The 13,478-nt window shown below is 38.1% G+C and overlaps 1 protein-coding gene across 1 annotated transcript in view; it reads right to left on the reverse strand.

Moving 5' to 3' along the window:
• Window positions 1–284: 284 nt before the first annotated feature.
• Window positions 285–13,478, reverse strand: part of LOC149199231 (uncharacterized protein At4g15970-like) — a 60,324-nt gene continuing 47,130 nt past the window's right edge. The window contains exons 2-6 of the mRNA XM_089400500.1: window positions 8,574–8,641; window positions 8,235–8,397; window positions 2,607–2,674; window positions 2,044–2,433; window positions 285–770 (exon numbers count right to left, since the gene is read on the reverse strand). Of these exons, the coding sequence (XP_089256626.1) occupies window positions 285–770; window positions 2,044–2,433; window positions 2,607–2,674; window positions 8,235–8,397; window positions 8,574–8,641 (1,175 nt within the window). The remainder of the gene's footprint in view (window positions 771–2,043; window positions 2,434–2,606; window positions 2,675–8,234; window positions 8,398–8,573; window positions 8,642–13,478) is intronic.

Below are 13,478 nucleotides of genomic sequence, written 5' to 3' on the forward strand. Positions count from 1 at the left end.
AATATTTATGCATCTAAGGAAAATTTTCAAATGCTTGATTGCATATTTTACTTGGTCATATTTGAAAATGTCTAGTATGTTGAGCATCTTCTATGAATGACACTTAGCCACAGGATTTTGATCGATGATTTCTTTAAGTTTTTTGAAACACGTGAATTTGTTTAGCAAAGGAATAAGAGTGCATGGCAATTGCTTTGAAATCAACTTACAAGGATCTTGCCATGAATATGAAAGAACGATGAAGAAACTAGATTTTTATATGAAGAACATAACATGATTTTCCCTTATAAAGACGCTCTGCATTCATCTCGAGACCTCCAGTGCATTTCACTTCTTCTTGCAACATCTAATCTAAATAACATCCACTCTTCACGAGTTGCTCTCAGGTCGTGAGTCTTGGCTTTTAAACCTATACAACAATTAGCATGCATAGTGCACACGTATTCTAACGTGGCTCTTGTGTCACAGAACCCACTAAAGTATGCTGCATCAAGAAACAATAGATTGAGCCCGATCTCGTTAAACTCTTTTAAGAACTTCATCTCGTTGAACACATCTTGATCATGTTTCCCAGGGTAGCGCTGGGTGGAGTTGTACCATAAATTGTACAGCTTGATTGTTCGCTGATTGGAACGAACAAATGTAAAACCTGTATTTGGTAAGTTTTTCACATCTGTAGCACCATAGTCGCATTTATCACAAGAGATTTGGAAATCTGCCTCACTTGAGAACCTTCTGAATGGACTTCGGAACCATAGCACATCTGCATCCTGCACAATATTACTTAAAATTTATAAAAATGTTGATTATATGTAAATTTAAGGCGGCAGAATTTAATATACTAATTACAACCAAATTTAATACATTAACCAGATGTTACATCTTGGCATTCTTGTACTAGCTGGATGTTGCAATTTGTATCTTGTAAATTATCAAAATATTTTGGAATCCGATTAAAGTTAATTATTTGATTTTTCTTAATCATTAAATTCTAAGATATTCCTTAAATCTACAATTAACAATGGCTACTTATATAGAAGATCAAGAACATTATCATGCCCAAGAAAGTTGGGAATCCTTATATTGATTCTTATGTAACAATATCATGCCCCATGCCCCAGAATCCTTATACCGATTCTTATGTAACAATATCATACCCAGTAAAGATGGGTATTCTTATGTGCATTATAAATTCAGTGCACCGTTAGCTGAATCTGTAATAGACACAAGTTCAGGTTATATCCACTTTTATGTTGATTGGAGATTCAGTACACTGTTATCCCAAACTGCAATAGACATAATAGTAAAAGTGTACATATGTACTTATTATTTGTAAATAATAATAATCACTTGTGCCCAACTTTCCTACCAGAGATTACATAGATGGCAAAGATAATACTCCATACGAATGGGATGCACTGAATGAATTTATAATCAAGAAAGATACCCAAAATCACTAATCTCAATTTCTAATCCCAAATTTTTTTAGAGGAAGTAGCCTAAAGAGCAAATAAAATGCAGCAATTTCCCTCCTTGATTTTGGCACATCTAAACTGCAATTGGAAGATGGATCAACCCTGATCATGGTTTCCAGGCATCTATCAGTATTTTGGTGAAGTCTAGTTGTTTTAAGATTTTATCTTCTTTACAATAATCAAATATATATATTATCACATCCCCTAAGTCATGCCTCTAGTTGTTCTTAGTTTTTATCTTTTTATCATAATTAAGCTATAAGATGTAATCATAATATATACTAGCACTCTCTCTAAGTCAGGGTTGGTGAACGCATCGGCTGTTGTTTAAGTGTATTACAAATCGTAGACCCAGAACAATCAGATTCTAAAATATTCTAAAAATCTACACTCTCTCTATCGATCAATCAATATCATACACCAACATTAAAATCCATTATACCTAATCCAACCCAATTATCAATCAATATCATACACCAACATTAAAATCCATTATACCTAATCCAACCCAATTATTATCAGCGTCTGTTAAGGGATGTAAAGTTGTAAACTAGAGAAGAAAACTTACAGTGAAGACGAAACTGAATCCATGCTCTACAACATCCTTCAAGAATTCTATTTTTCTCCGAGTGATCTTCAAGTAATCCTCAGTCATGAAAGATTTCTCGGCTGTAAAATCAACCCCTTCTGTCCTTAAATCATAGCAATGGGGATGTATTTCCTTGCAGCGGTTGAAGGCCTTCTCATCTAACGCAACGATGAGGAGATAGTCCAGAAGGCCTTCTGTTCCCTCGCCAATGCGAAAGCTCTCCAGTAACAAGTCTATGAGGCCGTTGGGCTCCATCCATGCTTTGTTCGCTGCTGTCATGATCAGCGTTTTGTTGGGCATCGAAGCCTTCGCCAGAGCAATCTCCAGCTCGTCTGCATCACTGCCGAGCAGAGGGCGTTCCACTGGCTTCTGCACTCAAGCAAGCAAAACAACCTAGTGACTTGTTACAAAAATCTGACTAATGAATCTTTAGAAAATCAAAACCTACCTTACAAATTGGCATATAGATTGAAGCTCATGCTCATTCCCATGATAAAAAATATTAAATCATTAATAGGCATCAATTTCATATCTGAACTTACCAAAGTAGTGTCAGTGTCTGATGCAGACCAAAAGTCTGCTGTGAAAATGGGTCCTGAACTTCTTACTTCTACATAAGAAAGTAGAAAAACAACACATAAACACAGAACAAGGGTTAGGTCTTTGATGGATTTCAGAGATTCCATTCTCCACCTTCTGCACACCCGACTTAGTGTGGGAAGAGCTTCTACTATCATATTTATATATGTCTCATGCTAGTTTCCATAAAACTTACGTTACATGGATGCATTAATGAATATTTTGCAAGAGGGATCATATTAAATTTCCTGAGTTTGGTATTCGACCATGGTAAATGCACATGGTATGGTTGTGATCGTTCTAAGAAATGTCGAATCGACCTCTGCGCAATGTGAACACATTCACAATTATATTGATTGATGTAATTGCGTTAATTAGTTGATCAATTATAGTGGTTGATGTAATTGATGGGTCTTGTCATTAACTAATTGTGTTAATTAGTTGATCGATCTGGCCAAAAATTGAGTGGTTGATTTGGTCTTATGATGGTTTAATTAATCAAATTGACCATATAGTGATAGATAGGCCTGAAGCATGGTGCTACATTGAGCGAGAGTTTAAATTGTGGTGCTAGACGTCTTCTACTTTTAGTATGGGGTAGGGTAAATTTCAAGTAAAAATTTAAACGGTATGGGTAGGGTAAATTTCAAGTAAAAATTTAAACGGTTAATACATAATGTTTAATATTTAAACATTATTAAATATGGGTTTTATTTAAAAATTAATTTAATGACTATTATGGTAAATAAATAAAAATATAATAAATTAGAAAATATATAAATAAATAAAATATTTTTTCAGTAAATAAATAAAAATATAAATAAATTAGAGGTATGGTAAAGAAGTAATTTTTTTTTTTATATTTATTCCATAAACCACTTTATATTTACAAAAACTCAACAAAGAGGTTTTATTTAGGTGATGCTTAGGGGCCAAATACCATGGATCAAATTATTATTAATACTATGGGCCAAATACCATGGGTTAAATACCATATTTATAAAAGATGTATGGTAAATAAATAAATGTAAAAAAGGTATAAAGAGGTATGGTAAATAAATAAGATATATCAAATATGATTAGAAATCAACATCTAATTATACTTGTGGTCTTTAGTGCGATTTTTTAGAAGTTTTCACGTGGAAATTTCTGGTCTAATTTCTCTAAAATACGGTCTAATTTCTCCAAAATCTAGCAGCAATTCATTGAAATCACAAGTTTGATCGGTAACCCCTACACAATAGAAGTGTCCTAGGGGTTTTGCAAGGTGTTGAATCCATATATACAGTAAAAAAATAGTTTAAATAACACAAATCAAAATTTCACCACAATTTTTTCCATCAGATTGGGACATCAGAAACTCCAAAAAGTCGCACTAAAGACAACTCTAGCAAGCTTATGGGCTAAATACCGTGGACACAATTATTTTTAATATCAATAAAAAAAGATTATTAACCCTAATATTAATATTAAAAGATTAATATTATTATTATTATTATTATTATTAAATCTAATATTCCTATTAATATTATTAAATTTAATAACGTTGGATTATTACAACATTAAATTTGTTGTATATATATATGGAATGGAAGAACAAAGACATAGAGTGAGAGAGGTGGAGAGATAGAGGGAGTGATAAGGGAGAGATAGAGATAAACAAACAGAAAGGGGAGAGGACAAATGAAGAGAGAGATAGGGAGAGGAGTTGATCTGGATTTAAATAGGGACACAACAAATTACAGATATAACCACAAATACAGAGATGCAACAGAAATAACACTTCATTTCATTAATATCAAATACTCACATATTCTTACAAATAGAATGGAAATCAAACTAGCTCAAGCGATGGTAGCTTATCTCTGAAAAGAGAGGTGGCGTCTACATGCCTCTTAACTGAGTTACAATGAGGCTTAAGGACCTTTTATTATTCAATAATAAGAGAAAACCCTAAACAACCAAAACCCTAACTCAAGGAGATGTAACACCAAGAGCTTATGGGCCTCGTTGGGGTTAGTTGGGGAGCCAAATTCCTTGGGTCATAAGTTGGTCATATTATCTCTATTTGACGTGTATAATACCTCGTTGAAAATATCTCTCTGAGGACTACAAATACTGACCCAATTTCCTTATAATTTGACGAATTTCATTTTTCCAAAAAAATGTCGTTTAGGGCCTCAAAATGCCTCCACAAGTTCAAATCCTGAAAAATTGTCAAAAATAGTAAACTGTGCTACAATTAAAAGAAAAAAATCTAAAAGAACCATGGTGAAGGTCCAAGTGGAATAGGTGGGTGGCCACCAATATCCACCTGGATCAACCCTCCCTCCTTAAGAAGAAATGGTCTCCATTACGTTGAGTTCCTCCATGAGATGAGGAAACTTCTATTGAACTTGGTCCTTGGTGAGCCATTTGTCTTGGTGTAGGAGTTGGACAGCTTTGACAACTCGATACAGTGGGATATTCTTCTGGTGAGTTTTCTTTATCTACGTGTTCATGATTCAATCAGTTGCAGCTTATTCCATTCAGCGTAGATTTAACTCTGTTGGTGTGAGTTGTTCTACAATGTCAGATGTGTTTAGTAATGGTGGAAAGTATGGTAGAAGGCAATCCACATTGAACATTGGGTGCAGGCCAAGGAATGGGGGAATGCTAAGCTCAAAAGAATTATCTCCCACAACCTTGGTGATGGTGTATGACCCATATCGAAGTAGGTGAATCTTTGGGTGGGGCCCAACAATGCACTCCTTCTGCAAATGTGGCCAAACTTTGTTCTGCCACCTGGAACTTGTGTGGCACTTGATGTTGATCATTCCACTGCTTATACTTAGCATTGGATTTGTCGAATATGTCATGGAACTCTTGGCAGATATGTTGAATGTGCTCAATGAAGTTATTTTCCTTGTCGACTTTGGACTAGACATGATCCGAATTTGCCTGAGTTGCTGCAAATGGTATGGCCACATCAATGGGACATAGTGGCTGGAATCCCAAGCCCTATGGTCAATCAAGCTATGGAGAGCCTAGTTATAGCTATGCTAGACATAGGGGAGGCTCTCATCCCATGTGTGTGGATGCTTTGAGTTGTACATATGTAGAATGTGTATGATCATTCTGTTGATGATCTCTGTCTAGCCATCAGTTTGGGGATGGAATGCTATGGAATTAGTGAGCTTGGTGTCTAGCATCGACCAAAGACTAGACCAAAATATACCGAGGAACCTATTGTCCTGATCTGAGATGATAGACTCTGGAATCCCAAAGTGTACCAACACTTGTTCGTTCAAAGAAGAGTTTAACAGTGGCTTCTGTTGTGATATTCTTCTTATAGGCTGCCATAATGGCCATCTTCGAGAAACTATCGACGACCACAAAATCATAGTCATTGCTATGCTTAGTAGAAGGAAGGCCCAACATGTCATCCATGGAGATGGATTCCCAAGGTCAACTATGGGCAAGTAGCGGAGTATAGGGTCCTTTATTCTTGATGGTCAGTTTGAAAATGGTGCAGGAAGTGCAGGATCTGATGTACTTCCCAACATGTTGTCGAAGCTTTGACCAATAGAAATACTTCAGCAGTACTACCACTGTTTTCTCAACCGTGAAATGCCCAGTAGCTTGACTGTAGTGTGCTTCCCAAATCATCTTGGCACGCTCACTTGAAGGAACACAAAGGTGTCACAGGTTGCATAATAGAGCATCCTTGAGGTGAAAATATGAAACTTGTTGACCCTCCAAGAGCGTATGGTATGTGTAGCCAAATTTTGGATCGCTTTTTAGAGAAGTGGCCAATCAGAAGTCTCGTGCCCACAAGAGTTGAGCAAGGTGGTTAACACCATTATCAATGGTCGGCTGAGGCAGTCTGCAACATTATTGGTGTTTCCCTTCTTGTACTTGATATTCAAATGGAACTATTACAGGTATGTGGGCCACTTCTGATGATGATCATTCTACAACTTCCCTTGCATCTATATGAACTGTAGGGGTCGGTGGTATAAGTGGATGACCATTTCCATCCACAAAATATAATTTTTCCATTGTTGGCAGGCTTGCATAATGGAATACATCTTACTGTCATAAGTAGGATACTTCCGGAATGTGTCTAAAAGTGTCTCACTATGATATGCCACTAGATTCCCCTATTGAATAAGGACTTCCCCAATAGCATAGTCAGAGGCATCTGTCTCGATCTCAAATGGTTGTTGTAAGTCTGGTCATGTGAGCACTTGTGCAGAGAAGAGGTGATGTTTCATCTTTGCGAATGCCTTCTGTTGAGATTAAGACCACAAGAATTTTTCTTTCTCTCCTCCCTTGGTGAGTTGATTCAAGGGCCAAGTAATATGAGAGAACCCCAACACGAACCTGCGGTAGAAATTGGCAAGACACAAAATGTTGCAGAGCTCTGTTAGAGTGGTTGGGGCTAGCCAATCTCGTATGACTTCGATCTTGGATGGATCCACATGCACCCCCCGTTCATCAATAATGTATCCCAGATACTGTACCTGGGTCATGCCAAAAGTGCAGTTCTCCAAATTGGAACACAACTTGTGTTGCCGCAGTGTTTGGAGAACCTATCGAATGTGGTGGAGGTGCTCTTCCCAACTCTAGTTGAAGATCAGGATTTCATTCAAGTATACCACTACAAATGAGTTTGTGAATGGCTGCAAAATGTCATCCATCATCCCTATGAAGGTTGCAGGAGCATTCATCAACACAAAATGCATAACCAATCATTTAAAAAGGCCCTCCTTGGCTTTGAAGGTAGTCTTCCACACGTCAGAGCATTTGATTGGTACCTGGTAATATCTAGACCTCAAGTCGATCTTGCTAAAATATTTTCCCCCTTTAGTTGGTCCAGAAGGTCATCAATCCGTGGTATCAAGTACCTATTATAGACAGTGATCTTGTTCAGTGCCCGATAGTCAATACAGAGTCTCCAAGTCACATCCTTCTTCTCTACCAACATGATCGAGCTCCCACAGGGCGATCAACTTGGCTGGATGTGACCTTTCTGCAATAGCTCCTAAATGTGCCTCTTCATTTCATCGTTCTCTAGAATGGAGCATTCATTTTATCATAATTAAGCTATAAGATGTAATCATAATATATTCTAGCACTCTCTCTAAGTCATGGTTGGTGAACGCATCTGTGGTTGTTTAAGTGTATTAAAAATTGTATACTGATATAAGACCAGCATAAGAACCAAAAACAATCAGATTCTAAAATATTCTAAAAATCTACACTCTATCAATCAATAAATATCATACACCAACATTAAAATCCATTATAACCTAATCGAACACAATTATTATCAGCATTTACTAAGGGATGTAAAGTTTTAAACTTGAGAAGTAAACTTACAGTGAAGATGAAACTGAATCCATGCTCTACCATATCCTTCAAGAATTCTATTTTTCTCTGAGTGATCTTCTAGTAATCCTCAGTCATGAAAGATTTCTTGCCTGAAAAATAAACCCCTTTTGTCCTTAAATCACAGCAATGGAGATGTATTTACTTATAGTGATTGAAGGCCTTCTCATCTAATGAAACGATGAGGAGATAGTCCAGAAGGCCTTCTGTTCCCTCACCAATGTGAAAGCTCTCCAGTAACAACTCTATGAGATCGTTGGGCTCCATCCATGCTTTGTTTGCTACTATCATGATCAGCTTTTTGTTTGGCATTGAAGCCTTCGCCAGAGCAATCTCCAGCTTTTCTGCATCACTGGTAAGTAGAGGGCGTTCCACTGGCTTCTGCACTCAAGCAAGCAAAACAACCTAGTGACTTATTAAAAAAATCTAGCTAATGAATCTTTAGAAAATCAAAATCTATCTTACAAATTGGCATATAGATTGAAGCTCATGCTCATTCCCAAGACAAAAAAAAATATAAAATCATTAATAGGCATCAATTTCATATCTGAACTTACCAAAGTAGTGTTAGTGTCTGATGCAGACCAAAAGTCTGCTATGAAAATGGGTCCTGATCTTCTTACTTCTACATAAGAAAGTAGAAAAACAAGACATAAACACAGAACAAGGGTTAGGTCTCTGATGGAATTCAGAGATTCCATTCTCCACCTTCTGCACACCCGACTTAGTGTAGGAAGATCTTCTACTATCATTTTTATATATGTCTAATGCTAGTTTCCATAAAACTTATGTTACATGGATGCATTAATGACTATTTTGCAAGAGGGATCATATTAAATTTCCTAAGTTTGGTATTCGACCATGGTAAATGCACATGGTATTGTTGTGATCGGTCTAAGCAATGTCGAATCAGCCTCTGTACAATGTGAACACATTCACAATTATAGTGATTGATGTAATGGATGGATCTGGTCATTAATTAATTGTGTTAACTAGTGGATCGATCTGGCCAAAATTGAGTTGTTGATTTGGTCTTATGATGGTTTAATTAATCAAATAGACCCTATAGTGATAGATAGGCCCGAAGCATGGTGCTACATTGAGTGATCCAAAAATGGATCCTGAATAAACCTCTATGTCTAAAAGACTTCATATAAGAGGTAAAAGGTGCCTAATGGCACAAATCCTTTGTAAATCAGAGGAAAATGAAAGTGGTTGGCTTCTCTCGGAAATAGCCCCATTGCAGAGATCTTTTTCCTATGAATCTATTGCAACTTGAATGGGTTAAAATGGACTTAGGATGCAGAAGTTATCGCATGTAGAAGATGTCAAGTTTCTTTGGAAAAAGAGGCAAATCTTCAAAAAAATGGCCTAAAAGGCTTTATGAAGAAAATCACATCGAACCAAGGAAAAAGAGTGGATTAAGTGGAAAAGGGAAGCCACCTTTGATTGCCGATCCCTAAAATATCGGGTCAGAGGAAGTCACATGTGATATTACATAGGGATTGGGCTAAGCAATATGTCGATCACCTATATCATTGGATCTCAATCGGTGATGCCACAAGGTAAAGGCAGGACCCTGCATCGTGCGATATGTTGATCGCTGATATCGACAGATCGCAATCGGTGTCGGCATCAGTCATTCCATATTGGAACCCTGGGCCCATGCGATACGTGATTGCGATATCACAATATTGTGTCGGGGTCATGCAACGGAGTGGGCCACATATATATGTGCCGATTCAATGCGACGGACTCGAAAGGGTTTTGTAAACACCACTGCATAAATATTTTAGATCCAACTAAAGCCATTGTTACGGGATTTTTATGATGTTTTAATGTGTTTTAAATATAAAAGGAAATCCATGAAACAAGCGGGATTTCGAGAGGACCCAAAGGTAGTAAGTGATTTTGGCCCGGCTTTGCCTGAGCCCATACAGTGGTTGGCACATGTCCAGGCTGAGTAGGGAGAAAACCACCCTTATTAGGTGGTTAACTCCCGTACAAAAGGGCCGCTTGAAATGGAACCACAGCCGTTGGCTCTGGATCTCACAGATCAATGGTGGAGATGTGATATTATGCCTAATGGCAGGCCTAAGAGGGTTATAGGGGTGACTTAATGGATTTTCAGGTCCCGAAATCACGCCCGATAATGAATTTTTTGGGAATTCTCTGTGTAATGGGATTTTCACAATTCTCAGGTTCTTGCTAGAGAAACGGCCACGATCCCTTCGTAATAGCTCCTGATCATTGATGCACGCTACAAGTGGGTGTTTTTGACAAACAATGATGTGTTTGAAGCCACAGAGCCACAGAGCCAGATGGCAGTTGAACAGACAACGCGCAGGGAAGCCAAAGAGCCGCAAAAGGATTATTGCACACAGAGAAACGACTGGGGTATCCAAAAATCCAGAAGCTCACCTCAAAGGAGGTAGAGAGCTCAATTGAGAGCAAGTTGAATGCTAAAAGTAGTTGCAGATCTGAGAGAGTAGAGAGAGCCAAATAGCTACTGCGCAGAGTAGTTGAGGGAGCCTTTGGGGTCACTTGAAGTTCAAGTGAAAAGCCATAGAGCTGAAGGTTGCAGAGCACCAAGAAGCTAGAGCCGAAGAGCTAGAGCCAAAGCCAGAGCCGAAGAGCCAGAGCAGTAGCCAAGAGCCAGAGCCAAGAGCTAGAGCTAGAGCCGAAGAGCTAGAGCGAGAGTCAAGAGCCAGAAAGTCGAGGGCTTCAAGAGCCAGGGATAAAATGGTGTCTAAACCCATCGTTTCTATAGAAAACAATGGAGTTGAGCGAAGAGCTTGTAAAAAGGACTTTTCCATAATCCCAGGGAGCCTAGTTGAGTTGATTAGAGCTCACGGAGACATAGCCCAAGAGTTTTGGGTGAACTCCAAATGAATATTGTTGTTCTATATTTGTTTTTACTGCCGCATTATTTATTGTTATATGTATTTATATATCAGTTCAAGCACATTTACATATCAACACAAACAATAGATTTTAAAGTATATAATTAGTTTAAATCAAATACCACCATACACCTGGTGAGTACCAGTATTGCAGCAATAATGTTGCAACTCCTGGGCTACCTACTTTACTCTTATCAACCCGGTAGTTCATAACAAACTTGGAAGAGTCGGTGTTGTATGCACAAGTACTAGTTCTTACTGCAAGTTGTCACTTGGTCAGCCGACGCAAGATCACTAGGACCTCAAGCCAATTTCTATGGATTCTAGAAGAAGCTCTATATGTGATGAAAGGAAAGAAAGATAGATGCTATTCTAACTGCAAAGAGGAGAAAGACTGAAATGTAAAGGAAACCTAGTAAACCCTAATTAACCAACTAATTCTACTTTTGCAAAAAGAACTTATGAAAACCATGAAAGGAATACCATTACCTACTCAAAGAAGTAAAAAAATTCTAACTATGCTATTTCTAAAAGCAAATAAGCAAAAAACATATTTTTGGATTTTTATGTGAATTTGACATGCATGTAATTTATTGTGTGTGAGTGTAGCAGTGAATAGGTGGCATTAGAGGGTGGTTTTGGCACTTGAGAGGATGTAGGATGGTGTGGATGGGTCCTAATAGGTCTCAGGTAGCCTTCTGGAGGCTTTTCCCACACTCGGCCTTCAAAAGAAAGCCTACAAGAAATTCTACAAGAGGACATAGGAAATCTACAAGAGGAAAAACAACGTTCTACAGGAGGCCTATACGAGGAGGCCGAGAGAAGTTTTCATTGTTTTGAGGGCGTGAGAGGGGGTGAAAGAGGTGGATGAAGGTTGGAATGAGGTGTCAGGGTGGCTATGGTCTACCATGAACAACCAGGAGAGAGAAAGAGGATTGGATCTACTCAAGGAGAGAGGAAGAAGTTCTATGGAAAATGCAGGAAACTAAGGCAAAATTGAGGTGAGACTTGGGCGACCTGTAGGGCATGGATGAGATGGAGGATGGGATGGCTGATAGGTTTTCCTTCTGCTAGAAGAGATCTACTACAAAGGGAATGACAGTCAACCAATAAGATCAAACAAGCAATGAAATGAGTGCATCTAGGAAAACAGAGTTTTGCATCAAACTAGTCTAAACTATGATCTATGAAAGAAAATGCCATGAAATACTATAGGAAAGTAAATTGTGAAATAATACTATTGCAAATTAGGAAGTGAGCATGATGAAGAAGATCTAAAGAAAAGCAAAGCTGGACTATTAACCTACTAAAAGGTTGCAAACACTAGAAGTCCTACGAAGGAGGAAAATCTGTGTTCTTTGGGTAACAAGAGGGTCTTTGTCTCAAATCATTGTCCCAAAGGGAGGAAGAGAGGCCAAGGAACTATTTCTAGCCTTTTGAATCTTTCCTTTATCACTACTTAACCTACTATAGAAAGCACAAATGGAAGAAAACTACTGAATCATCAAAAGAAACCTATTTCTAACCATAAAAGAAATACATCTAATAGCAAACTGATCTACCAACTGAAACAAAGCATAAAGATACAAGTAAAGAGGAGATTGGATACTTGGATTGGACCCTAACCCAAGAGCTTTAGCCCTTTGAGGTAACTCAGTGCTAACTCAAAAAGGACTCCATCTTTATTTCCAAAACAATAGAAAGATTACATGAAACTGTCACAAAATAATAAGCTCAAAGTTGAGCAGAGTTTACATAAGAAAAAATCCAACAAAAATCTGACCCTAGTGAGGCGCTAGGCCTCTCTACTTATACAAATGAACCTACCAACAACTTCCTTAAAATTAGGGAGGCTTGGCTCCCAAAACTCGAGATAATCATCAGTCATCCTTCACTTGCTCATCTTCCTCCTAGTGCATGATTTGGCTGCTTGTACTATGAGTTAAACGAAGGGGAATTCAAAGTGAGGAGTAATAAATGAGGGGGATTCCCTCCTAGAAGTCCTCTACTCTGTCCACTTCGATTTATTGCTGCCATTTCTCCACTGGATCCTTGACTTTGACTTCAAAAATCATCAATAATCTACATTAAATACACATTAGACCACATGGCACAATAACTAACTCAACTCACTCTATAAGCATAAATAAAATCAGAAAATCATGTAATAAGCTAAGAGAATGGTTGGTTTGACTACGTTAGGAGGTAAAATGACCCCATATAATTACCCATTTATGAGGCTCATCATCACCCCCTACTAAATGTGTTGCTCGTCCTCTGAGCAACTTAGTCCATCTCCTCATCTTTTTATGGCCTTGGTGGCCTCCATAGCATCCCAAGCTTTTGATGTGATCTGCTCTTCCTTGTCATAGAATCCTACCTTCCTGTCTATCTCTTCCCACTGCTCCTCCTCTTCTTCTTCTCTTCTGCCTTCCAGCATGCGTAACAACAATGGGGGACTCAGTTTGAGGCCAATCCAGTTGACCTTCATCCTCTGCATGGAGCACTTGTACATTGGCACTCTCCTTAATGCCTCCTTCATCCTCATGGAGGAATGAT

The sequence above is a fragment of the Pinus tabuliformis genome, chromosome 2_1 (genome assembly GCF_031772625.1).
Source record: "Pinus tabuliformis cultivar Carrire ecotype Pingquan chromosome 2_1, CPIR1, whole genome shotgun sequence".
Taxonomy (NCBI): Eukaryota; Viridiplantae; Streptophyta; class Pinopsida; order Pinales; family Pinaceae; genus Pinus; species Pinus tabuliformis.